This window comes from Sorex fumeus, unplaced genomic scaffold (genome assembly GCF_029834395.1).
Source record: "Sorex fumeus unplaced genomic scaffold, SorFum_2.1 ptg000014l, whole genome shotgun sequence".
Classification (NCBI taxonomy): Eukaryota; Metazoa; Chordata; class Mammalia; order Eulipotyphla; family Soricidae; genus Sorex; species Sorex fumeus.
This window is the reverse complement of record NW_026606071.1, coordinates 6,222,024-6,249,764: the sequence shown is the minus strand read 5'-3', so window position 1 is coordinate 6,249,764 and position 27,741 is coordinate 6,222,024. Positions and strand designations below refer to the sequence as shown.

At 35.2% G+C, this 27,741-nt stretch overlaps 1 protein-coding gene across 1 annotated transcript in view; it reads left to right on the top strand.

The window, feature by feature from the left end:
- Positions 1 to 27,741, top strand: part of COL5A2 (collagen type V alpha 2 chain) — a 145,324-nt gene that overhangs the window by 50,181 nt on the left and 67,402 nt on the right. The window contains exons 3-7 of the mRNA XM_056111963.1: positions 15,993 to 16,217; positions 19,757 to 19,770; positions 21,916 to 21,948; positions 22,458 to 22,490; positions 23,977 to 24,030. Coding sequence (XP_055967938.1) covers positions 15,993 to 16,217; positions 19,757 to 19,770; positions 21,916 to 21,948; positions 22,458 to 22,490; positions 23,977 to 24,030 — 359 coding nt within the window. The remainder of the gene's footprint in view (positions 1 to 15,992; positions 16,218 to 19,756; positions 19,771 to 21,915; positions 21,949 to 22,457; positions 22,491 to 23,976; positions 24,031 to 27,741) is intronic.

Genomic DNA, 27,741 nt, shown 5'->3' with positions numbered 1-27,741 from the left:
CTCAGTGTGTTTGTGTGGAAGAAACAGGATTTATCTGCTGAGCTTATAAACCTATATAAATGAATTTCTGCCTCAATAATACAGAGGTGTTTTCTTTCTCTTACCTAGCCTTACTCCAAATTCTGATGGGTCTCAAGAATGAGAGGCGAACATAAATTGGTCTTCAATGTATGTGTAAATAGGACTGAGGGAGACTAGAAACACCTGTGCCATTATAATTGGTGCATTTTAGTAATATATGTATATATATTATTATTTACAGCATCTTTTCATTAGTTTGATTGGCCCAACAGCCTTGAATAGAAAGAATATGGTACTATTTCTCTCTCTCACTCTCTCTCTCCCCCCTCTCTCTCTTCCTCCTCCTCTCTCTCTCACTCTCTCTCTCCCTCTCCCTCTCTCTCTCTTTCTCTCTCTCTCTCTCTCTGTCTGTGTGTATGTGTGTGTGTTGGGATGGGAGAGAGACTGCTGGCCAAGAAGCCTAGAGGTCCAGAGGCCACTCCTCCCTCCTGTTGATATCAGCCTGGTAGAGTAGTTCAGAGCTGGGCCCAAAGATGCAGTGCTACTCGTACTTTACTGAGGACCCACAGGCCTACCTGGTTGTGCTCTGTGGGTTTCAGGGTTCCAGCCCACAGTGGTCAGGAGGCTGTTTGGCAGTGAAATCAAACTTGTGTTGAGTCCTAACTGCTGTATTAACTCTTGGCTACAGTACCTTGTTTTTTTAGGTGAAAACAACTGGAGATCAAAAAGTTGTCATTTGACAAACATTAGGTAATAACTAACTTTCAGTACTGGGGAAAAGGAAAAAAAAAACCCTTAGGTTTATTCATGCTTCAAGTTCCATTCTTCCTACTTTGCTTTGCCTTTTGATGTTCTAATGAGCAGATTAACATTCAAAGTTTTTCCCAAAGATTTATCAGCAAGAAGTGCAAGTTTCTCTCTCATCTATATTCCTCATTGCCTTGATTTGTATTAGTAGAGTCCTGCTTACTCTGGAAGTGGAGTTAAGAGGCCTGAAAGAGATAAAAATCTGTGTTCCAGATACCTGATACTGTCATTTCTTCCCTCCCTTTCTTCACTATCACTGCTTATCTTTCCCAGTCTTTTTTCTCTTCTCCTTGTCAGTATTTATTGATAAAGATCTTATCATCACTCCTTAGCAGTCCTTGGTGTATTTATTCAGATATTCCTTTCTAGACTCTACTTCATTATTTCATCTGGCTAAGGTATTTTTAAGGTACTGGATATAACACACTGGGTAGTACATATTTTATTCTTAAAATTTTTGATCATTTCTGCTATTGCTTTTGTTAAGGTCCTTTTTTAAAAGATATTTTTATTTCAATATTTCTTTTGAAAAAGAAATTATTTTGTTTTATTTTATTTATATGCTTTCCTAATAAACAACTTCTTTCACATGGGGTTTTAAAAATATTTTAGTTTAACTGCCAGAGGTTATTTCCTCTTTAAGAAATTTTTTAGAGTGTTCCACCTTGATGAATTCTAAGTGCTTCCACCCTTCTTGAAATCTACAATTTAGCAGAAAAAAATATGTGAATACTTTTTAACTAAATGAGATAGCAATGCTTTCATTGACTGTATATTTGCTAACAATAACAGTATTTTTTAAATTAATTTTGTGTGAGAAATCTTAGCTGAGAGAAATTTTCCATAGTATTTGCCATCACACAAACTATTACTATTGTATAGAATCTTCATATAGTCATGAACCCAGGTCAGCCACATGCAAGGCAAATGCCCTACCCACTGTGCTATCGCTCCAGCCCCTGCACTAGATCATTCTTGATGGGACTTTGGGATTATATGTGGTCCTGGGATTGAACCCAGTTGGCCATATACAAGACAACCCACTGTACTATCTCTCTGTCCCTGTTTAACTTTTAAGTCTGAGAAAGTAAATATTAAATAAAGTTAATTCCAAATAATTTAATGCATAACCTAATAAAAATAATATTTCCGAATAAAAATTTAAGTTTCTTGCTACTTTAGAACAATCAAATAGTGGAGGTTATAATTCTTTCTACTTGGGTTGGTGTAAGCTTGGCTGGGAGAGAGTTATCAATTATTCTGGGTAAGCCTTATACATGTTCAATGTAAATTTAAAGGGATGTGAAGCATAGTTCTGACTGTGTATATGATAAAATGCCTCTCAATTTTAGGCCACACCTACCAATGGTTAGAACTTTCTCCTGGCTCTGTGCTCACAGATTACTTCTGGCAATTCTCAGGGGACCATGTCCACTACTTGGGATCAAACTGAGGTTGATCTTATGTAAGGAAAACACTTAACCCCTATACTATCTCTCTAGCTACAAAACACCTCTCATTTTATGAGAAGTAGAATAACATTGGTAAAGGTAAGGTAAAGGTAAAGGCCCTCCCGTTGATCGTCGATTTGCTCGAGCGGGCCCAGTAACGTCTCCATTGGAGACTTTGTTGTTACTGTGTTTGGCATATCGAATACTCTCGGTAGCTTGCCAGGCTCTCCGAGAGGGGCGGAGGAATCGAACTCGGGTCGGCCATGTTGGCCGCTTGTAAGGCAAACGCCCTACCGCTGTGCTATCACTCCAGCCCTGAATAACATTGAATGTACAAATATACATACAGGGACATATGAATGCATATATGTGTCTCTACATAGAGAATGATGTTTGTCTATGTGTGACTCTCAGAGAAGTCACTGGAAAAACATAAATGGACACAAGAGAAGGCCTATAAATTTGCTTTTCTGTTTTGGAATTTGTTTGTTGTGAATGACCTTATTTCTGTATGGTTAAATCTCTACAACTTTAGAGAGCTTTCTTTGGTGAAGATACAGTTTAAGTTTTACATATATATATATATATATATACATATATATATCCACATTATCTTCCTTTGTTTGCACAAGATGATATATAAAAAGCTTGGTTATTTAACCAATAAAATTTTATTAAATAATGTCTTGTCAATCACTGCTAGTGACATAATAGTTACCATATTTAAATCAATATACAAATCAATCAGGTTTGGGTTTGTTTTTATTATGCCACCGGCTCTTTTGTGTGTGTGTGTGTTTTAATTTTTTTTTAAATTTTTATTAGTGAAACATCATGAGGTACAGTTGTAGATTTACAATTTTTTGTGCTTGGGTTTCGATTATACAAATACCTAATGATCAAATACCCATCCCTCCACCAGTGCCCATTTTCTACCACCATGGATAATATCCCTCCCTCCCCCATTTCCCCCATCCCACCCTGCCTCTGTGGCAGGGCATTCCCTTTTGTTCTCTCTCTCCTTTTGGGTGTTGTGGTCTGCAAAAGAGGCATTGAGTGGAAAACATGTTCAGTCCGTAGTCTACTTTCAACATGCATCTCCCCTCCTGGGAGGATCTTCCACTTAATCACTTAATCACTTAACTTCCCGTTAGTCGTCGATTTGCTCGAGCGGGCGCCAGTAACGTCTCCATTTGTCCCTGTCGCGTGCTAGTGTAGCCCAATGGCATCTGTTCGCTCCGGGAACATGAAGGGCCTCAAACCGATCGTTCATGATCTTGACGAAGAAGTCTGACCATCTGGTAGGTGGGCGGCCACGCGGTCTTTTAACATCCCGTGGAATCCAGTCGGTAACAGCTCTAGTCCAGCAGTCGTCTTTAAATCTCATTACGTGACCAGCCCATCTGATTTTCAACACCTTGGCAAATCAGACAGCGTCCCTGATTCTTGATTGTCGACGGATGTCAGAACTCTGGATTCTTTCTCTCATTTGAGTGAAACGTGATATTCCAAGCATAGCTCTTTCTATTCTTCTTTGGGAGACCTGAATAGTGATCCTCCAAACACCCTTTATTTGGTGCTCCCTTCTCAATCTGAGCTGCCCTTTCCCCTAGAATGCCCGGCTGGCCTCTAAGCTATGGAGTAATCCTCCTGGCGCTGATCTCAGCTATTCTTGGGTATTAATCTCCTATTTTGTTACTTTATATCCCCCAGATGAATGCAATATTTCTATGTCTATCCCTCTCTTTCTGACTCATTATGCTTAGCACCACTTGTATGTAAATTTCATAACTTCATCTTTTCTAACAGCTACATAGTACTCCATTGTGTAGATGTACCAAAGTTTCTTTAACCAGTCATCTGTTCTTGGGCACTCAGGTTTCTTCCAGTTTCTGGCTATTGTAAAGAGTGCTGCAATGAACAAACTAGTGCAGATGTCACTTCGACTATACATTTTTGCCTCTCTGGGATATATTCCCAAGAGTGGTATTGTTGGGTCAAATGGGAGCTCAATTTCTAACTTTTTGAAAATCGTCCATACTGTTTTCCAGAAGGGCTGAACCAGTCGACATTCCCACCAACAGTGAAGGAGTGTCCCTTTCTCGCCACATCCACGCCAGCAATGGTTGCTTTTGTTCTTTTGAATGTGGGCCAGTCTCTGAGGCGTGAGATGGTATCTCATTGTGGTCTTGATCTGCATCTCCCTGATGATTAATGATGTAGAGCATTTTCTCATGTGCTTTTTTGCCATTCGGATTTCTTCTTTGAGAAAGTTTCTGTTCATTTCATTGCCCCATTTCTTGATGGAATTGGATGTTTTCTTCTTGTGGAGTTCAACCAGTATTTTGTATATCCTTGATATCAACCCCTTGTCACATGTGTATTCGGCGAATATCCTTTTCCATTCTGTAGACTGTCTTTGTATTTTGGTCACTGTTTCTTTGGAGGTGCAGAAGCTTCTTAGTTTAAGATAGTCCCATTTATCTATCTCTGTTTTCACTTGCTTGGCCAGTGGTGTGGCATCTTTGAAGATACCATTAGCTTCAATGTCATGGAGGGTTTTGCCAACTTTGTCTTCAATGTACCTTATGGTTTCTGGTCTGATGTTGAGGTCTTTAATCCATTTCGATCTTACTTTTGTACATGGTGTTAGGCAGAGTTCTGAGCCCATTTTTTTGCATGTAGCCATCCAGTGATGCCAGCACAATTTGTTAAAGAGGCTTTCTTTACTCTACCTCACATTTCTTGCACCTTTATCAAAGATTAGATGATCATATGATTGAGGGGAGATGTCAGTGTATTCAACCCTGTTCCATTGGTCTGCAGTTCTGCCTTTGTTCCAGTACCATGCTGTTTTAATTATTACTGCTTTGTAGTACAGTTTGAAGTTCGGGAGGTTGATTCCTCCCATTTTCGTTTTCCCAAGAATTGCTTTAGCTAATCGTGGGGGCTTATTGTTCCATATAAATTTCAGGAGTGTTTGCTCCATTTCTTTGAAGAATGTCATGGGTATCCTTATAGGGATTGCATTGAATTTATACAATGCTTTCGGTAGTATTGCACAGGCTCTTTTTTATTATTGTAAAACAAAATAAGCAATCAAATTTCATTATATATATTTCATTCATTTCTAATCATTATTGCCTATCTCAGTTATGACTAAACTGAAAATTATTAAACAGGATCCAGGATCAATTAAAATTGCATTTTGTTCCTTTGAAATTTGTTTTCAAGATGTTTAACAGCAACTAATATTTAAAAAATCAGTAAAGAGGTTTTGTAAAGGGGCCAGGAAGCTCAACAGGCTGGAGCTCATGCTCTAATACAGAGGAGGCTAGATTCAGTGCTCAGCATCTCATAGTCCCCTGCATACTACTATCACTGGGTATGTCCAAGCCCCACATAAAAATAAAATATTTGGGGAAAAATATTAGCTTAGACTTCAGGAAAAAGAGAGGAAATAAAATCATTAATATGATCTAATTTTGAAAACAGAATATTTAAATACTATTTTTCCAATGTTAAATTTTATTAAAATTTTCACAAGGTCTTTTTGTAATATTAACTGTCTACATCAAATAAAGAAAAACATATTTTTTCACAATGCAGGATGTCATATTAATACAATGTTTAAGCTTAATTTTTCTGGGGAACATTTTTTTCCTTAGCACTATAAACAAATCTACAAGAGAACTAAATAATAGTTGGTATATAATCATTTACTCTCCATACTCATTAAAGTGCCTGAAGGCTTATTTGTATCAGGATAATGGTTTCTCCCCATCAATATCCTTGAATTGCAGATTGTGTTTCTGTTTTGTGCTTTTGGACCCCCAGGTACACCTTTCTTATGATGACACTCATATTGGATTAAGGGTGTACTCTGGTCTGATTGCATCTTAAATACATCTTCAATGGGTTTTATTTCCAAACAAGGCCATACAGCCAGAGGGACACCACAGGGGTTAAGGTACTTGTTTTGCCTGCAGACAACCAGGGATTCAATCCCTGGCACTGCATGTTGTCTCCTAAACACTACCAGAGTGATCTCTGAGCACAGATGCAGGAGTAATCCCTGAGCACAGATCCAGGAATAATCCCTCTGCACTTCTGTGTGTGGCCCCAAAACAAAAGCAAGAACAAGATGGTAATATATACTAGAGGTTAGAATGTCACTATGTTTTTGAGAAGACAAAATTGAATTCATAACTGCATATAATAAATATTACTTTTTCTATTTTAATGTGTCATCTCACTCATAGTTAATAGAACTCGATATTATTTATGTGGGGTCTAATGGATTTTCCCATTTTCTTGCATTCTATCCAACATCAATGATTTCTCCTAACTTTGTTAATATCTTTGAGGTATTTTCTTTTTCCATTGCATCTTCACTTTTGATTTTAGATACTTAATTTATGTTAGCCATATACCCATTCATCCTATTCATTTATTCAGTAGATATTTATTAGACTTCTTTGTGTCAGATACTATTGCTCAACATTTAAGGTACAGAAAGATGTTGAATGATTTTTACCCTCCTATCCTTAATATCTGCAAGGTTTGCACCTTTCCTATGCTGCCTTTATGTGGTATTCCCCAGGCAGAGTCTTTCTGCCTTCCACTTCCTGCAATACCTTCCATTTTTTTTAACTATTTTAAATCCCAATTCTGTTCACTCACACCTCCTCAGGTACAGTTTCTGATGATTCAATCTTTTCAGATATCTTGCACAGCATCCCTCAAAGCTGGTATCTTAAATTGTTTAATTAGTTTACTTAATTAAATTGTTTAAATTTTTTATTTAGACCAACAATGTAATTGGAAAAATGACTTAATATAAGATATTTTAGAGAAAACTTACTATATGTTTGCTAAGAATATTTAGTTCTTTATTTTTTTCAACTGAAAATTCTTACATGTCTTTCACTTTTGTTTTTCTCTGGTATATAATTTGGACCAACACAAAGACTTGATCAATACTAAAGTAAACTTCAAAAATGAGTGTGAATGGATTTGCAAAGTATAAAATAAGTTAATGTTTAATACACACTTTAAATATATATTGACTCTACCTTGTTAATTATAAACCAGAACCCATGGGTAAAACTCAGTGTCCTTCAAAATAGCTATTATGTAACTATTTTTTACTTCCCAAAGTGTCAAGGTAGTATAATTCAGAATTCGGAATCTTAATTTGAAAAATGGTATTTATATTTGCTTTGCTGAATTTCCAAGTGGCTGTGGAATTGGACCTGGATAAATGCATTAATAGTTCATCACAGAGTTGCCAGACTTAGTCATTAGGGGCATCTTACTCCTCCCTGTGCCTGTGTTCTGGCTTCTGCACCACTGGTCTGGTGAGCCCCACCTCTCCTCCAGGAACTACCTAGAGGAATAAGGAGATGTGAAAACAATAGCGTCTTGATATTACCCTCAGACCAGGAAAGTGATGATTATAAAAGGAAAATAGGAAGTAATAATTGAGAGGAAGTACCCATGCTTCTTTAGATTCGTCTTGGCCAGTTGGCTGAGAGAAGGAGTTCGTTGCCAACCGCTAGCAGTGAGTCAGGAATGACAGTATATTCAGCTTAGAAATGAAGTTTCAAAAGAAAACACTTTGAATTTTGCTTTTCTAATACACAAATTAAAGAAAACCTTTAAGTTATGAAATTAAGGAAAATAAATAGGAAATTAAAGAACTTGACTATCAGAACTCTTCTAATTTCCCTCATCACCTAACTATGTGTAGAGCCATTCTTAAGTATTTATACAACATCATTTGCTTCTATTTCTGTTTTTTTTTTCTTTAATTTGGTGGGGTAAGGGTATTGTGTCAAACTTAGCAGTGCTCAGGGTTTACTCCTGACTCTGAACTCAGGAATTATTCCTGGCAGTGCTCGGGGTAACATATGATGTATGTGCCAGGGATTGATCTTGAGTCATCCTTATGCAAGGCAAACACAGTATCTGCTGTACAGTCCTTCCTGTACCATATTTGCTTCTATTTGATGCTAAAAAACTGCATAGTATTAGTCATCTATTTAAAGGTCTACCTCTTTAGTTCCATAAGGTGAGGAGGAGTTTATTATTTGTCATTTATATTCTCAGTGTTTGGCACTGGGTAATAGGTAATAAATATTTGCTGAATAAATGAACTTTTTAAAAAATGCATACATTTCTTCTTATAGCTGAGAGTAAACATATAGCAAAGTTTCTTTACCCATTCAACTGCGGTTGTATTTTCTTCTAATGAACATTGGTATGGATATATCTTTGTAAATTCATGTTTTGTATTCTTGAGTTAGATCTGAGAAGATTTTATAATCTCCTCATAAGCACTCTTGTACCAGGGAAAGATTAAGTAGACACACATAATTCAAAACAATTGGAAAGTGTGCATGTATTTGGTAGGCAGGGACATTAGATATATTGTGGATGGCCCTTAGTTTATTAGCTGAGGTTAACATTTGAGAATAACACTAGCATTTGCTATAGAAATTACTACTAAGACTTCTAATGCATGAAGTATAAGACAGGCTTAGTTCTCTTTGTGGTGTTTTTACAACTATTCAACAGTTTGAACTATATATTTGGAGAAAAATAAATCTATGTCAAATGAATTAGCAGACCTAAAAATGGGTCTTCCAGACAGAATTTTAGATGAGCATTACATGAGGATTGTATTCAATTTCTGTTCATATTTTGGCCAGTCTTTTAGATTTCCTAATGATACATGGAAAAAAACTTTAGTACCTAAAATGAAAGATTTTCCTTTTTGTTTTTTCCATTTTAAGAAAAGTAGAAACATCAGCCTTACTAGTAAACTGGAAAGTCCTTGCATGTGAGATTGAAACAAAATTCAGGTGTGTTTAATGACTGTGTCGAAGAAATTAATCAGACTGTAGGCAAATTTAGCTAGCTTGTGTTATTTTATATACTTTACTAGACTTCTATAAATTGTCTTTATTTTATTTTTTCACATTTCATGATAATTTCTTATTATAAATTATTATGTTGCCTTAGAAAATAAAACAACATTGGAGTGGAATTTTTCACTCCTCTCAAATAATACTTGAATGCCCACTCTGGCTTAAAACAGAAGAATGAAGGGAACATACACACAAAAAATAGTAATAATTTGAGGAGTTGTCCTACAAAGGGGTTTGAATTTGGGGATCCAAAGTTAAGAGTGAAGTTATTTTACTTGAAAGTGAAGTTGTTGGTAGATCGAAGGTGAAAAGGATGTAAACTCCCACAGTCGTTCTTCATACTTAGCTCCCCGTTCATCCACTTACAGATTATAAGGCTGAGGTGGTAAAATATTGTGAAAGTCTACAACAGATCCCTATATCTATTCTTGGTGACTTCATATTTATCTATTTTTTTAACATTATGAATTAGTCAAGGAAAAAATATAGAGAAAGAAAAATTTCTGGCATTTTACTAAGAAGGTTTTAAGAGAAGATTTCTGACCTCCTTCTCACTCCTTTAGGAAGGTAAATAGTGCTAGAGAGCAGATGGGAGGGAGGACAATCCTTGAAAGAATTTCTGGAACACAATCCAGCAAGTGGCCTAGGCCGTGCATTGGGAAAGGCACTGCCTTGTGGTTTGGTTCAGAGGGACATGTTGGGCTACTCTATGGCTGCCTCTTTTGTCATACAGTCTATTTTCTGCCCACTTAATGAGAACTCCAGCTGACAGTGCCATGTTTCTGATGTTTCAAAGACTTTTGCAGTCAGAGAAACTTACAGTAATGTTAGCACAGAAATTCACAGCCCCAGAAGGGACTGAGGCCAGCTGGGTCAGAAAGACTTGCTATAACTTTCTAAAAAGTTTTCCAAAGTATGAGTTGCTGTTACTGACACAATGTTCCTTTTAGGCCACACTGAAGTTGAGATGGAAGAACATTGCATATGTTTCTTGTTTGTTTGTATTTTTGTTTGTTTAGGGGCCACCCCTGGGAGTTCTCAGGGCTTACTCTTGGCTCTATGCTCAGGGATCACTCCTGGTGGGTTTATGGGACTAAATGGAATGCGTGGGATAGAACCCGAGTCAGCCATGCACAAGACAAGTGCCTGACCTACTGTACTATCTCGTTGGTTCCCTCATGTGTCACTTTAAAAAAAGTAATTATATCAGCAACTGTTTTCTACCTTCATTTGTTTATTCATAGTTCACCAATGCATGCAGTTAATAGATTTCTGAAGTACTAATTATATGGCATTGGATGTGAAGGTTACTGAGGTGAGTGCAGTTCTAGTACCCAGACAGCTCATAATTCATGGGAAGAAATGATCTGACAAAAGGCTTAGTAAGAGACTTAGAATTTTTTTGTTTCTTTAGGTAAGATTTTCCATTATTTCTGCAAGAAAAACTTTAATGATTTAAGTTAAGAAGTGTCCAGCACAGATTGCGGGAATTTTATTTCACATGTAATTTAAAATTCATGTTTTTATTATAGTTTAGGAAGTCACAATAGTGTTGACATTTGTGATATTGATATAAAAATTACTATACCTCACTCTCCTCAAAGTACCTCCAGACTTCACCACTTCTCTTCCTTCCACCTCCTCCCATTCTCCATTTCTTGGTTGTTGGTTTTGTATTCCAATGCCAAAGGTTTGTTATTATTCAACACTTCCTATTTTTTGTCTCTCTCTATTCCATGAATGAGTGAGATAATTTGGTAATTATCTTTCTAACTTATTTTGCTTAATATGTACTCCCTATTTTCATTCACGTTGCAGAGAACTCCATGCTTTCATTTTTTCTTGTATCTGCATAGTATTCCATTGTGTATATATACCACAACTATTTTTTCCCCCTTTGGGTTTTCTGTCACACCTGGAGATGCTTGGGGCTTCCTCCTGGCTCTGTGCTCAGGAATCACTCTTAGTGAGTTCGGTGGACCATATAGGATGTTGGGAATCTAACCCAAGTTTGCATGCAAGGCAAATGCCCTCCCTGCTGTACTATCACTATGATCCATATATCTTCTTCATGCATTTCTCTGTAATTGAACATTTGGATTGATTTCATATCATGGCTATTGTACTAAGTGCTTAATTAAATATATCTTTTCTAAGTAATGTGTTTGTGTTTTGGGAGTAGATACAAGAAGTAGAATCACTGGGACATATTTTTTTAAGTAGATGATATCAATAATTTAATATACAAATAAGATCACATCTGTTCTTAACAGACCAAGATTTCAAACATAGTCATTTTGATTCAGGATTTTTTTTCTCAAGTATGCACTAAATTTGCACTAAAGAATGTAAAACTAGGGTGTGTCCCATAGTTGTCAAGACAGTTCTGGTGACTGAGTTTCCACCTAACTAACATCAGATGATAGACTTGGTCTGCCATCTAGTGATTAAGAACTTAATTTTTACAACTAAGTTTAAATGTAGATAAAATTAAGGCAACAGAGTATCTCAGAGGAAATGTACTGGACCCACAAATGTAGATGAAAATTTTGAGTGGACAAATCTATGCAAATATATAAGAAACAGAGGAAAATTTAGCTGCAAAATAAAACGTGGTCAAATAAAATACATCTCTTTAAGCTATCATTGTAAGAATGTTTGTGGTGATGACTTCATAATGCATTGGTTTAATTTTCTAGAACATTTGGTAAGGATTAAAGAATTCTGTAACTCAGAAGGAATATTTTTAGAAGTTAAAGCACGGTGGGAGATTATAGAATAACAGCAATACTAGTAGATACTTGTCATTTTTCTTCAATTTTAGGTAAGTTAAAGAAACGTGAAGAATAAAAATATTGGTGTCACAGTATTGTGGGTTTAGAGATATTGTCATATTTTATACTAAAAATAATTGTTTGCCCATGTCCTTTAAGATTGGTATTTCATTTTCATTTCTAGGCTTAAGTTTAAGCTTAGTGTCATCTTTCATGAATTACATTATTTAGATAAGAGGCGGCAGGAGGAAATTATTGAATTTTTCAAACTCTCCTATTAAAATATTTATTATTTTAATAAAATTATTCATTAAATAGTCTGTAGTGATAGCAGAGTGGTAGGGTTTGCCTTGCGCACAGCTGGCCCGGTCGACCCAGATTCGATTCCTCCACCCCTCTAAGAGAGCCCTGCAAGCTACCGAGAGTATCTCACTCGCATGGCAACGCCTGGCAAGCTACCAGTGATGTATTCAATATGCCAAACACAGTAACAACAAATCTCATGATGGAGTTGTTACTGGGCCCATTTGAGCAAATCGATGAACAATGGGAGGACAGTGACAGTGATTCATTAAAAAATAATAGCATAACAACTTTACTGAAAATTACATTTGTTTTCAATTTTCTTTTCATTTAAGTAAATATTTTTGTTAAAAAAAGAGCATAAGGGCCAGCATAATCATAAGGCATACAACTACCATGTGAAAAACCCCAAAGTGAAAGACCTCTGTATTTTCTGCCCAGTATTTCTTTGTGTGTGTTCTTCATTCAAACATAAACAATGAGAATTCCTGGAAGTTTTGTGCTCTCTGTGACATTCATAGATTCCTATATTGGGGAGGATAAGGCATGGTTTAGCAACATACATGATTTTTCATCTTCTTGAGATTTTAAAGTATACATACTAACTTTCTACTGCATCTTAGACTTAATTTTAAATTCTCCTGGAAAAGAAACAGGGATGACACAGAATATAAAGATAACTTTTAATTTTATTTAAAGAAAGTAATACAGTAACCACCTTCTTTTAGCCTAGTGTTGAGGTCAGGCTGTTTTAGACTTTGATGAAGAAATTGATCTTCCCTAAAGAGTTAACAGACCTAAGACATTGTGTCTTTCTATGGTGAATTCTAATAGAGCCCTAGAACACTAGGATAAATAACTCTTGAAAAGGACCTCTCACATTTTAATTATGTTAAATCAGTACTATAGCATAGCATCTTGTTTGCTTTTTTATTGTCTTTTATGCATGTCAAATTGTTTCATCAATGAATAAAAATCTACTTCACAATGATAATATATATTTATGTAAAGAAAACATTACTGTCACTGTCACTGTCCTCCAGTTGTTCATCGATTTGCTTGAGCGGGCCCAGTAACATTGTGAAACTTGTTGTTACTGTGTTTGGCTTATCGAATACATCATGGGTATCTTGCCAGGCTTTGCCATTTGGGTTAGATACTCTCGGTAGCTTGCCAGGCTCTCCCAGAGGGACAGAGGAATCTAACTCGGGTCCACCAGGTCAGCCACATGCAAGGCAACCGCCCTACCCACTGTGCTATTGCTCCAGCCCAAGAAAACATAATTTTAACATTTAAACTTGAAAAATTGTATTTTTGATATTCATATGCTAGTTACCCACATGCATTACAAACCACTTAACTTTCACAATGGATGTGAAACATTTTCATATCTTGGTAGTATGGGAAAAGAGAAGCAAAGTAATTACACTTACAGTTTATCTCATTTTTGCCATTGGTATTTAGTTCTTGTGATTGAATATCTCTCAATCATAAAAATTAATGAACAAAGTTATTCTTCTTTTTTAAATTTTTTAAGTTTTATAAAATAGTACACAATATTTGTTTATATTTAAATATTCAAACACCAATCCCACCACTGTTACACCTTCCCACCACCATATTTCAGATGTTTCCATCTCAGGCCCCAACCCCTGCTCCAAAGCAGAACCAAAATAATCTATTTTGTATTGTTGGTTATGAAAAACTGCTTGAAAATGCTACAAAAAATGTTTCCTTAAGGGAAAGAGCATGAAGATTGTTGTATTTCACCCAGGAGCCATTAAGCCCTTCTAAAAGAGATCACTAACATGTTGTTAAAGGTTGTGCCTTCAAATTTCCCTCTAAGATTGGTTGCCTCTTTCTTTGAATCCCAATGGTAAATTCTAAAGGAGCCTTAGAGCTCTAGATAAATTACTCTTAAAAGGGCTCTCTCACATTTTGCTCTCTCACACCATCAAATGTGGTGTGGTACTCTTGGAGTATGGGAAGGGTGTGTGGTATGAAGTGTCGCACAGCCTAGGAATAGGTTCACTTATGTGTGAGGCTCTACCTGAGCATGTGAAGAGTGGCCATGAACATGGTGGTGGTTGAGTTCTGGAGGTTTTCGACTGCTGGGGCTGGGTCCCTTAGGGCTGGGAGGGATCTCACCTATCAGCTTTCGGAGGACCCCGAGTGAAATAGCCTGGCGCGGATCCGGCGGCGTGGTTGTGGTGAGTGGCGTGTTATGTTCCCTTCTGGAACAGAAGGGCATTCAACTCTGGATGGTGGCCTATGATGTGATTACCTGGCGCCAGCCAGAGGTGGCTTATGGGTGTGATTGCTGAGAACAAAGTTATTCTTAATTTGTGTATTTGATGGACTTGATGGAAGTGGACTATAACTGTAAACCCATTATTTTAGTGTTTTTTTTTAGATTAAAGTAACACCTTATTTGAGGTATAGGATTTTTACAAAATAATCACGCATAAAAAGCAAATTAAAACAAAAGATCATATTTATTCTGTTGTTTACATTGTCTAGATATAATGTTTACATTATACAGGAAAATGTTGGCTTTTTGATTATCTATATGATATGTAACAGACTTCTTTCGGTAAACTTTTATGTGATAGACTTCTTTTAATGAAGATAAAAGAGATTGAAACTTCATGCTCTTCTTTTGAACATCACAGAAGTCAGGATGTGCTCTGTTGTTCTGAAAGCAGTTATTTATTTGCCAAGTATTTGTGATGAAAGATTAAATATGTGACACAAAGCATTCCACAGAGTAATGAAAAGAATGTTATGCAAGAAAATTTTTCTAAAGCTAGGAAGATGTGTAGCACCGAAGCACTGTCCTGTTGTTCATCGATTTGCTCGAGTGGGCACCAGTAATGTCTCCATTGTGAGACTTCTTGTTACTGTTTTTGGTATATAGAATACGCCATGGGGAGCTTGCCAGATATGCACTTGACATAATTTTTAAAATTCAAAAACAATATCATTTTTATGTGAGTTCTTAATCATCGCCTGGTATGTTTATATGTCAAATGACAAGCTCTTTCAAAAAAAGTAGTTCTTCATAAACTAATTGCAAATGCATATTTAGAAATTTTGTTTTATTGTTGAAATGCACATATTCAATGCTAGTGAAATCAAGTGAGTAGACTGTGGTTCAGATTCATTCAGCCGTTCGTATCTCTTCATGAAAAAATATTTGTTGAAACTTGATCCTGTGTAAAACATGGTCAAGTTGTAGAAATACTGTGATGAACAAGACAACCTAATCTTAACATCATTGATGTTTACTGTCTAGTGAAAGAGATAAAATTAGTAAACTCAGTGAATTAGTTAATATTAATTGCAACACATATCTGTTTTACCTATTTATTTTCATTTTTATATCTTTATTTCACCTATTTGTTCCCATTTTAGTAATTTTAGTTACTTTGCATAATGCGACACAATGTGTAGGTGAATAGATGAATGGATAGATGGATTGATGAATGAATTTCTTTAGAGTGCTGTGAAGCATTATCAATTGAGAAAAGCAATCTCAATTTACATATTGTAGTCAGAGAGAATTTGGAGGATAGGTTTACTGCTTAGACCAGAATATTTAGAACCAACAAGATGAGAAGCAATGAGACGTTTCACTTTCTTAAATATTTCCCAGATTCCAAATTTCCAGAAAATTACTAATGACATTTTCTGTTCTATTTCAGAAGGATATGGTGAAGAAATAGCTTGTACCCAGAATGGACAGATGTATTTAAACAGGGATATTTGGAAACCTGCCCCTTGCCAGATCTGTGTCTGTGACAATGGAGCCATTCTTTGTGACAAGATACAGTGCCAGGAAGTGCTTGAATGTGCAGACCCAATAACACCCGCTGGGGAATGCTGTCCTGTTTGTCCACATTCAACTGGAGGTGGTGGCACCAGTTTTGGTAAGAATATGTAGAGTTGACTCAGATAGATCCAGTGATTAATCTCTTTAGTTACAATGATTTTTGCTCTCAGAGTCCAGTGATCCAAGAGAATAATTTAACTACTATTCAGTGACCTTTGAGGTTAATGATTCTATTTACCCATTTTAGCATTATTGAGACAAGAGTAATTTCCTGTCTTCTAAAAAATGCAATGATTTTTGGCTGAATTTTAAGTGGTTATATCTAACTTGAAAATTCCTCAGTCCACTTCAGATGGTCACATTTTATTCTATCCATGTTAGATGCCTCCAAGATATTTTCTGGTTTACTACAAAACCTATAATGTTTAAGAGGAGATCTAAAAAATCTATTAATCTTTCCAGGTATCAACTTTGCTTTTGGAACTGGAATAACTAATGAAATTCACTGCTAGAGCAATGTTTGTTACATGGACTCATCAATACAGATTTCTCTAAATTTTAGCTAAGAAAAACAAGATTATGCAAAGGATTTACTGGACAAAAATGATATAAATAACTGTTTCTTAAAAGACTTTGGGAGAAAAGTGTGTGTTTTACAAAGACTTAGTTTATATACTTTAGCATAGTTTATAGCACAGTTTAATGTACGTTAAAGATATTTACATGAGAAATAAGTTAGTATGTATTTTACTTAATATTGAAGCATTTAGATTAATATTAATAGGCTTATGGTAGTATTAAGATTAATAATCTAAGACATTAAGAGTGGGATTTATCTGATCATTATCAAAAAATGTTAAAGCTATATTTTTTTCTAAGAGTTTCATTGCAAATAACAAAATATAAAAAAGAATTATTCAATTTTATAGTCTTGAAAACACTAGGCAGTACTTTCTTAATTCTCCTCTTAGATATTAGGCAACAGAAAAAAATGTGTCTCAACTAAATACCTAATCTCAAATTTTAACAAGAAGAATGTAAAAGAATATATTCAAGGGCTACCTGAAGCAAATACAAGCTGCAAAGTATCTTCAAGAATGACATAAAAGTAAATCTGTGGATGCAAGTGAATAGTACACTGAAACCATGATGTTAACTATATATTAAAACAACATTACAATATTCTGAAAATACATATTTTGGAAAACAATTCATTCTTAGATGAATAATAATAAAAACTTAATTGAAAATGATATTGATATGAATATACTATAAGAGAAGAGGATAATTTACTAGAAGAATTTATAGAGTTTATATCGGGCGGGAAGAAAATACAGTGGGTTGAAATCTTGTCTTGTTTGTTACTGGTCAGCCTGGTTCAATCCCAGCACTGCATGGTCCCTGAGCAATGCAAGGAGCGATCTCTGTGCACAGTCAGTCCTGAACATCCCTGGGTGCCTGCTCCCTCCCCCACCTGTCACTGTCACTGTCCTCCCATTGTTCATCAGTTTGCTCCAGTGGGCCCAGTATTGTCTCTATTGTGACAATTGTTACTGTGTTTGGCATATCGAATACGTCACGGGTAGCTTGCCAGGCTTTGCCTTGCGGGTGAGATACTCTCAGTAGTTCGCTGGGCTCTATGAGAGGTACGGACCAAATGAAAAAGTTTATGCAGCAAAGCAATAAGATAAAGCCATAAGTGATGAGTAAGATCACCTAATGAAAGTAATAGGACATTAAAGAATCAGAGAAGCCTGTTTTGCACAGTATGGTTGCTGATAAGTTTGAAAAACCATATGAAACTCATAATTTTCTAGGATAATTTAATGAAATTAGCTCTGTTAGAAGAAAAACAGCAAACAAATTTTTCTTGAGGAACAGAAAAAAATTATATAATGAGTAGAATCTTAAAATAAGCAGTTTCATAGTTGTGCAAAACCATGAAAAGCAAGTAATTGTTATGCGTTTTAAGCAGTCCTAGAAATTTCAAAGGGAAAGCAAACTTTCAATGTCTTGCTCTTAAAGAAGTATCTTTGATGTAAACTGACAATTAGTAAACATATACATAAAATCTGTAATCAAATTTTTGTTTGAAAATTTAAAAGAAAAATATATTAGCACATTCAAATAATAGTAATTAAATGTAGGGTTCATTCCACAGTAAAACTTTTAATGTTATAAATTTGAATAGAATTTATCATTGTATAAATAAAAAAAATTTTAATCAACTTGTGAAGATCTTTATTATACTTTTTTCTCATAAGGATATTTGGCAATGGTCAATATATGTATATATCTACACTTGATAAATAGGCTTGGTTATTAAGTAATTGTATTAATATAACATAACATTTATATCTAAACTTGAAATCTCCATTAGTTTTATTTCTAGAAATTTCCCTCTTAAGTCAGTATTAAACTAAGAAGATTGATTCTGATGACTACAATTTAAAATCATTGAGTATACCTACACCTATCTCTTTTATAGGAGATAAAAAGGAATTTAGAGATTTATTTACATTTTTGTATATTTTATTGTTTATTATTTTAGGGAGGCACACCCGTGGTGCTTAGGGTTTTTCCTCCCATCTTAGGTATCACTCCTGGCAGGGCTGGGGGGACCGTATGTGGTGCTAGGGATTGGATCCAGGTTGACTACATTCAAGGCAAATGCCCTATCCTGTGCATTATCATACTGCCCCCAAATTTAGAGATTTAGACATTGTAAAAGAAGAGATAGATATTTGAAATTATAAAGAAGCAAAACAATCCCCTCTAAAATAATATTTTATTAAGGCAATGCAGCATAAAATTAACAAATATAAAAATCTGTTTGCTACAAATAGACATTTATTTGTTGGCCTAATAATGGGGAAAACACCTCATTTATAGTAGTAACATGTGAGAAAAAGTTACTTATGCTAAATTAATATAAAGCAAACAAGATTTATGAAAAGAAAATTTTAAAACATTACTAATTCAAGTGTTAATTTAAAATATAGATTGCCCTATAATGTTTTCTTAAGGAAGACTACTAATAGAAAAATCAATGAAATTTAATGTTCTGTGGCAGAAGGAAGTGGGGGAAGTGGTAGAGAAATATCTACTGTGGGACCAGAGAAACAGCACAGCAGGTAAGCTGCTTCATTTTAGGCAGCTGACCCAGATTCAGTCCTTTGCACTCTGAACCCCACCAGGAGCTAAGGACAGAACCAAGGGGAAGCCCTGAGCACCACTAGGACTAGTTCAAAAGACAAAAACAAGACTTTACTGTGTTTCTACATGTACTTTAGTATATCTCAGTTTCCTAAGCATACAAAATGTAGCATATTTTAAAAGTATAGAGAAAATATTAAAAAACTGAAGAAAATTTATTTCATATTTAAAATTTAATGAATTTTGGATATTGCATGAATAAGGCAAAGAATATTCAAAGAATGTTAAACTCTTCCAAAATGATGTATGATTTTGTCCTATAGAAATATTGTTTCAAAATAATTTTGTATTCTGCCTTTAGGTACTATAGAAATGTGTTTATTAAGTTCTGATTCCACAAATATGTATTACTGAAGATACTTAGATGATTTTTGATCATTATTTTTGTATGAAATAATATATATTTTTTTCTCTTTGTAGGTAGAGGAAGAAAGGTAAGTTTTACTTTGAATAGTTTTACTTTATGAAATCTGCCTCGTTTATCTTTGTTCATAGCGATTTCTTTCAGATCACTGTGAATCTCTTAGGGTTTGACACTGTGTCATGTTGTCCTGGTATTTCTTACATTTATTACATATAAACATAATACATACATATGCATACATGTACATGCCATAGACATATTAGAAGTGCAATTAATGTTTAAGTGATGTAAAGAAAGAAAGAAGGGAGGGAGGGGAAAAAAGAGGGAAAGAAGCTGAGTGTTCTTTTGTAGGAGTTTTGATTTCTCTTTTATTGGCTGAATACTACAGAACATTTAAAGAAATTAATTACTGGGGACCAGAGCCATAGTTCAGTAGCGAGGGTGTTCGCCTTGAATGTGGCCTGTTTAGGTTTGATTCTCAGCAGCCCATTCAGTCCCCTAAGCAGGCCAGGAATGATCTCTGAGCACAGAGCCGGCAGTAGGCCCTGAGCACTGCAACCCAAATAAAGAAATAAATGATTTTAAAAATAAAGAAATTAGCTACAAATTGGGAAATAGCTCAAGTGATATAGCACATGCCTTGCATGTGTGACACTGATTTCAGTGTGAGACAATATCTGAGATACTGATTGCAGTGCCCCACCCTTTGTCCTACTCCTAGCACTTCCAGACCCCAAGTAACCTCCAAACATCACTGCAGTGCCCATAGTGGTCCCCCAAAACTGTACCTTGGGTCAAGGGATTTCAAAATATGTTAATAGTAATTAAGATACCCAAGAAGAATATATTGACAGTGTTTACATTCATGAAAATAACCTAGAGAAGGAAATAATGCTTTAGAAAGAAAGTCCTGACATAAGTAAAGCTAGTAAATAAACAAAATTGAGGTGGAGGCCAGAGGTTAAGGTGCTTGCATTGTTCACATTGTAAGTCCAGAGGTTAAGGTGCTTGCATTGTTCACAGCCAACTTTGGTTCAGTCTAGTACTCAATCTGTACCTTGAGTACAGCCAGGCATGACTCCTGAACACAGAGCCAGACATAAGTCCTGAATACACTAGCTGTGGGCTGGAGTGATAGCACAGTGGTAGGGCGTTTGCCTTACACGCAGCCAACATGGCAGACCCGAGTTCGATTCCTCCGCCCCTCTTGGAGAGCCTGGCAAGCTACCGAGAGTATCTCACCCGCACGGCAGAGCCTGGCAAGCTACCCGTGATACATTCGATATGCCAAACACAGTAACAACAAAGTCTCCAATGGAGACGTTACTGGGCCCACTCGAGCAAATCGACGAACAACGGGAGAGCCTTTACCTTTACCTTACACTAGCTGTGGTAATAATAATAAAATAGAGTACGTGTAGGCACAATCTATCCAATATTATTTAATCCATATACTTGAGATACTTGAAAAATTGAGAGTACAGTTTTGAATAATTCTGAATTTTAGGAATCAAAAGGCTGCAACTACATGTGTTGTATTTGGCATATTTGGTACAATTAAATTGTCTGACATTAAGTATTAATAGTTACAATAGTTACTTGTGTTTTTTTTTCAATTTTCCAATTTAGCTATCTTATCAAGAGCTTCCTCAGATTTTGATAATTATCTGAATATATTATTTTATATTTTTTTCAATGTTACTATTATAAAAAATGAACATGCTTCTTTCATACTATTTCTAACATTCTTTCATGAGCTTTAAAAATCATATGACAAATGTTTCTGGAATGACATCTAAATTATTAAAAAGTTTGTGACTTATGATATTAAAATTAAAATTCAAATAAATACAGATTTTTGAATTTTCTTTTGTGCTTTTTATGTCTTGGATAATTTTTTCTACTATGTTACAATTTTTCTTCTTTAACTTAATAAACATTTTTTGGCTTTGTACACTCTGGATTTTGATCACAGTGAAAACTGAGTGAAACAAGTTTGCACATTTCACACACTAGTTGATTTTCTTTTCTTATCCTTCAGATGAGTAGTAATTCTTGTGATGAACAATGTCTGCTTAAATGCTCTGAAATTTTGATTTTATTCTCTCTTTTTCTTTTTACATTTCATAAAATTTTTTATTGTTTATATGGAATATATTCATGCTCAACAACGCATTGTATATTACCAATGAAACTTTCTTTTTTAACTTCATAGGGACAAAAAGGAGAACCAGGACTAGTGCCTGTAGTAAGTATTAATAAATATATATTTTAATGTTTCTTTAATACACATAACTATATTTACATATTATTCCATATATACCTTCAAAGAAAGGAAATTAATTATATTATGTTGTAGTATCAAACAAGCATATCAAAATAGATTATTTAATGAAATGGATTGATAATATGGAGAGATTATTGGCCAGATTGATAATACAGCAGCTATACTATTTGCCTTGCTTGCTGCTGACCTGGATTCCATTCCTGGTACCATGTAATAGTTTCCCAGGCCCCACCAGGAGTTATCCTTCAATGCAGAGGCAGGAGTAAACCCTAAGCACTGCTAGGAGTGGATCCGCTTGCCCTCAAAATACAAAAACCATTTAATGCTAACAAAAGAATCAATGTACTACTGAATATGTAGCTAAAATATAGTAATTCATTGAAGATTTTGCTGCTAATGTTATTTGAGTACTGACTTTTCTAAAACTCAATAAAACTTTACCTAATAATATTACTTTATTTATCTTTTAGGTAACAGGCATACGTGGTCGTCCAGGCCCTTCCGTAAGTTACTTCAAAATTCAAGAGATAATGAAACTCTTTAGAAACTTTATGTACATAAAAAAACAATGGAATATAAAACAGTGATGCTTGATTTCTCAAAACATTTGGTCTTGAAATGTCTAAAAGTTTAAAGATTGCTTTGCAGCAATGACTCACAGATAGATATCAATTATATTCTGAAATTAATTAACCACATTAGTTTACATATGTCAATATTAGAATAAGTTATCTGAAAGGCAAAACAATCTATGATTACACTATTAATTGTAAATTAGCAGCTTTACTCATTGAAACTGGGACATCACCATTTAATAATGATTATGAATATATTATTATCTGCTTGATGTAACAAACATTTAATTTCAGCTGCTATTGATTTTATATCCTATACCACAGTAGGATTTGAGAAGTTATACATGAGAATGCACATATCTGCTTTACTTTAAAATATTTAGAATAACAGTAGCACTTATAAATAAATTGAATGCTAATATGCACAGACATACAATTTCTATAAATTTTAAGACATTAAATCAATATAAGTAAAACACTAATATGCTTTAAATATCTGTTCTAGTACTGAATCATTTGTTTTAAATAAAACTGTATTTTTTTTGAGTAAATGCATGATCTGATTTTGCTAAGTTAATTGAAATTTTTTTTTGAATAGAAATGAAATTCTTAAGGCAATTCCCTGTTTTCTCAGTAAAGAAAATGAAGATATCAACACAATAGTACTGCTTTGGAATTATAATGATTCCATTATTTTAAGAGGAAATAACTAGTGCTGTTTGGAATTTTAAGTTGAATTTAGGTATACAATGGATATGATGCAATATTTTAAATCAAGTAAATTAAACATTTAGGAATAATAGAATAACAGGCCTCTCCCCACCACCCTCACACTGTTTTCATCAATTTGACAATTTCAACAAGGATGAATAATTTGAGCTATCATGTACTGTCATGCATTCCCTCAGATAAGTGGTAAATTGGAGTTTGCATTCTCAAGATCTTATCTGTAATCTTTTATGCCCATAATTTAATGGGAAAGAATTGTCCAGGAAAAGACAGTTAAAGTGAACCCTACAAGTTTCCAATTACTGTTCAAGCTAATACATTAAATCATTTGGGTTTCATGATACTATAATGTAACATTTAATTCTTTATAGTCCTTCAAGTGTCATTACTACAACAGTTTTTCTATTTTTTCAGAGCATTTACATACATATGTGTGTATATATGTATATATATAAACTTTTTAACCAGAGAGAACTGAAAAATGTGATGTTTACCATTTCACAACTTTCCTATAGCAAGCATAACAAAAATTTAAAACAAAAAATTTTTAAATAAAAACCTTCTTCATTGTTCTTCTGAGCTGTGGGCTCCCCAGCGTCAGTAGCTTGAATGCTGTTAATAATGTTTTGTTTATATCTGAACTATTCATGTTTTTGCAGTTATAAACACCTTTTTTATGTTCTAGGGACCTCCAGGTTCACAAGGACCAAGAGGAGAGAGAGGCCCCAAAGGAAGACCTGTAAGTTGATAGTGAAGTTCCCTCTTTGAATGTGTAAAGGTTCTAAGTCAGTTAGTCTTTACCATGTTCTTCTGATGCAGTAAAGGCCTAGGGGTCTTCTTAATCTCTCACTTTTGTTAAACGTGATACATAATTCAAGGTCTATTCAGAGGAAAGGAGTAATTTGATAATTACTTATTATTTTTTAGACAAAATTATATTTCCCTCTTAAGAGGTAAAGTTAAAGTAGAATCTAGCGAAACTTCTAATGAATTCCTTATGTTGTTTTCAAAAGTTGTAACTCATGTGCAAATAATGCCAGGAATGTACTGTTGAGATAAAACGTTCATGTTCTGTAATCTCTGGTTACTACAGGAATAACCAAATTGGATAAAGGAAAAAGAAATTATTAGATAACCTTTTCTTTCAAGTGATTGCCTAATAATTTATTTTCCAATTAACAATTCATCTTTCCGACTTAGCAGCTGCTACAAAGCTATCAAAGGAGTGATTAAAAATATCAACAAATTTACTAGCAGAGCTAAAGGGATACATTAAATTTAAATAACTATTTCTGTTAACTTTGAATTAAAACATGAGGATTTTTTATAATAATGTTATAAATTTTTAGTCTTTTTTTAGACTTATAAACTTTCATGTTTGGGTTTCTGTTATACAATGATCAAGTACCCATCCCTCCACCAGTGCCCATTCTCCACCACCAATAAACCCAGTTGCCCTCCCCTCCATCCCCCCCACCCCACCCCACGTATATGGCAGGGCATTCCCTTTTACTCTCTTTTCTTTAGGATGTTGTGGTTTGCAATAAGGTATTGAGTAACCACCGTGTTGTGTCTATAGTCTACTTTCAGCACGCGTTTGCATCCCCAGCAAGTCCTCCAAACACCCTTTACTTGGTGTTCCCTTCTCTATCTGAGTTGTGTTTTCTCCCAGCATGTGCTGCCGGCTTTCAAGCTGTGGAGCAGACCTCCTGGTACTTACCTCAACTATTCTTGGGTGTTCATCTCCATTCTGTTACTTTATATTCCCCAGATGAGTGCAGTCTTTCTATGCCAGTCCCTCTCTTTCTGAAAGCATGAGGATATTATATAACTTATGCCAAATCTTTTTTTTCTTATCTATCCCCCAGAATGCATGTTGTTCACAAGTTCTGGGTTGCAGTTCTCTGAATTCATATCTTTCTCAGTATACAGTATTCTTCATATTTTAAATCACTGAATTCATTTGTATATTGCTGTTATTAGGGCTGGAACGATAGCACAGCGGTAGTGCGTTTGCCTTACAAGTGGCCAACATGGCCAATCCGAGTTCGATTCCTCCGCCCCTCTCAGAGAGCCCGGCAAGCTACCGAGAGTATCTTGCCTGCCTGGCAGAGCCTGGAAAGCTACCCGTGACATATTCGATATGCCAAACACAGTAACAACAAGTCTCATGATGGAGACGTTACTGGGCCCGCTCAAGCAAATCGATGAACAACGGGAGGACCGTGACCATTGCTATTATTACTTCATGATTCAGTCAGAAAGTTATGAGTTGTTTAATTTTCTCTTAGTGAATCTCTTACTACTCTACAGCCTATAAATTCTTATAAAATTTATCTTTGCTCTACCTAAATGGGAGATATAAAAGAATTAAGAAGCAACAGTTATTTGATATGAAAAGGAGGGAAATATTTTAGAGCATGTTACTAGGAACTTTTGTTGCTGATTTAATCTTTAACAGTATATTGTGCTTCTGTGAATTTTACCAAATATTTTTTCAAACTTGGGTTGAAAAGTTGGATGATATTTATGAGCATCCATGAAATTTTATTGCCAGTAAAGGCAATAAATTGCCAGCAAATCTTAAGGAAGTGGGGTATAGTGATAATAGTGGGTAGCAAGACTAGGTTTCAATGACCTTATGCAGCATTCTTCAGTGTTCTACTGAGTTGTGGGCTTCCCAGTGTCAATAGCTTAAATGCTGTTAATAACATTCTATATTCTTGTTCAATCCTGGAATGACAGGGAGATGGAGGATAGTTTCAGTTGGTGGAGGGTAGGAAGTCATACACAGTGATATTTATATATAGCAATATACTTGTGTCCAGAATGATTTATTGCATTATTATCATTGAGTACTTAATTTATGGAAGAAACTGTTTTGAAAATATTGGTCAGAATTCCTAAGGTGAGAAAAAACAGGGGAAAGGACAATGTTGGACAATGACAAATCCTTAGCTTTGGATAACAAAACTTATTACCAAGCACTGGGAGAGGAGCAGGGCAGGGAATGGCAACTGGATAAGAGGGGACACGTGGGGACATGTGGGGACACTGTGGTGGGTCAAGGGCCCTTTGCTGTTGCTGGGGTGCTGGAACTTTGTACATTAATAGAAGATCCTTTGACACCATTGAAATATTCTTCCCTAACCAAAGTAATAAAAATTGTAAAATTCCTCATTAGGAATCAGTGAAATCTCGTCTTCCTTTTCCCTTCCCTCTCTCCTCTCCTCTCTCTTCTCCTCTTCTTCCTACTCTCTTCCAACCCCTTGTTTTCTTCTCAAATTAGTGTGTTATGTCCTTCATTTCCTATCTTGATTGGAGTTAGACAATATTTTTATATTGTCTCTCTTTCTCTCATTATGAAGTAGTTATTTATGAGGAAATAGTGAGGCAGTACTACCAGGTTTCCAGTTAGGAGATGTTCCTCTCTGAACCTTTGTAAGCAGTGCTGTGTTGGTTTTTAATAACTGATTTATGAAAAAAAATTAGCAGTTTTTCCTGGTTTTTCTTAAATAAGCAGGAATATAACTTTATTTAGGTTCTTTCTACATATTTAAAATGTTAATTGTATCAGTTGTTATAAAATATAATATTTTTTATAATTTTTGTCTGAGTGTGATGTTACTAACGAGCTATGAATTAAATTACTCAAGTCTTGGTCACTATTCCCACTGGTGGGTGTTTAAAAGTCGCCACCTAGTGGTTATATAGAAGTACTCCTAATAGAGTATCCAGGGGAAAGGGAGCATTTGTCTCATAGAATTTAGGGAATTTCTCTTAGTTGGAAATAAAAAAAACAGATTATAGAGTTTAAATTTTTGTTTTTAACATTTTGAGAAAAATTATTCATGGATTATAATTATTTTCCTTATTACATTGCTGATTCACTTTAGTGATAAATTCATTTTAGCGGATATCACTTGTATCATTGCTCACCAGATTTGCTTGAGCGGGCGCCAGTAACGTCTCCACTCGTCCCTGTAGCATGCTAGTGTAGCCCAATGGTGCCTGCTTGCTCCAGGAACACAAAGAACATCAAACCGTTTGTTCAGGGACTTTTGGATTTTGCGATTTTGGACTTTGCCATTTAAATTTTCAACTGAGTTTGTGAGGAAGTAACTGTGTAAGGTATTTTGAGGAGATGCCATAGTGACACCAAACGCATTGTGAAGTAAATTAAAACTTTGGATATCCCTGAGTTCCACCTTCTGTAGCTTTGGTGGACCCTGAGCACTACTGGGGACAGCCATTTGCAAAAAAGATGGACTGTTTGTCTCAGTGGACAGAAAGATAGCACAGGGGTTAGGACACTTGCCTTGCATGCTGCTAACCCTAGTTGAATCTCTATATATGTTCCCCCAAGCACAACCAGAAGTGACTCCTGAGAACTGAGTCAGGAATAAGTTCTGAACATAATAGATGTGGCCCCAACATCCTTACCCCTCCC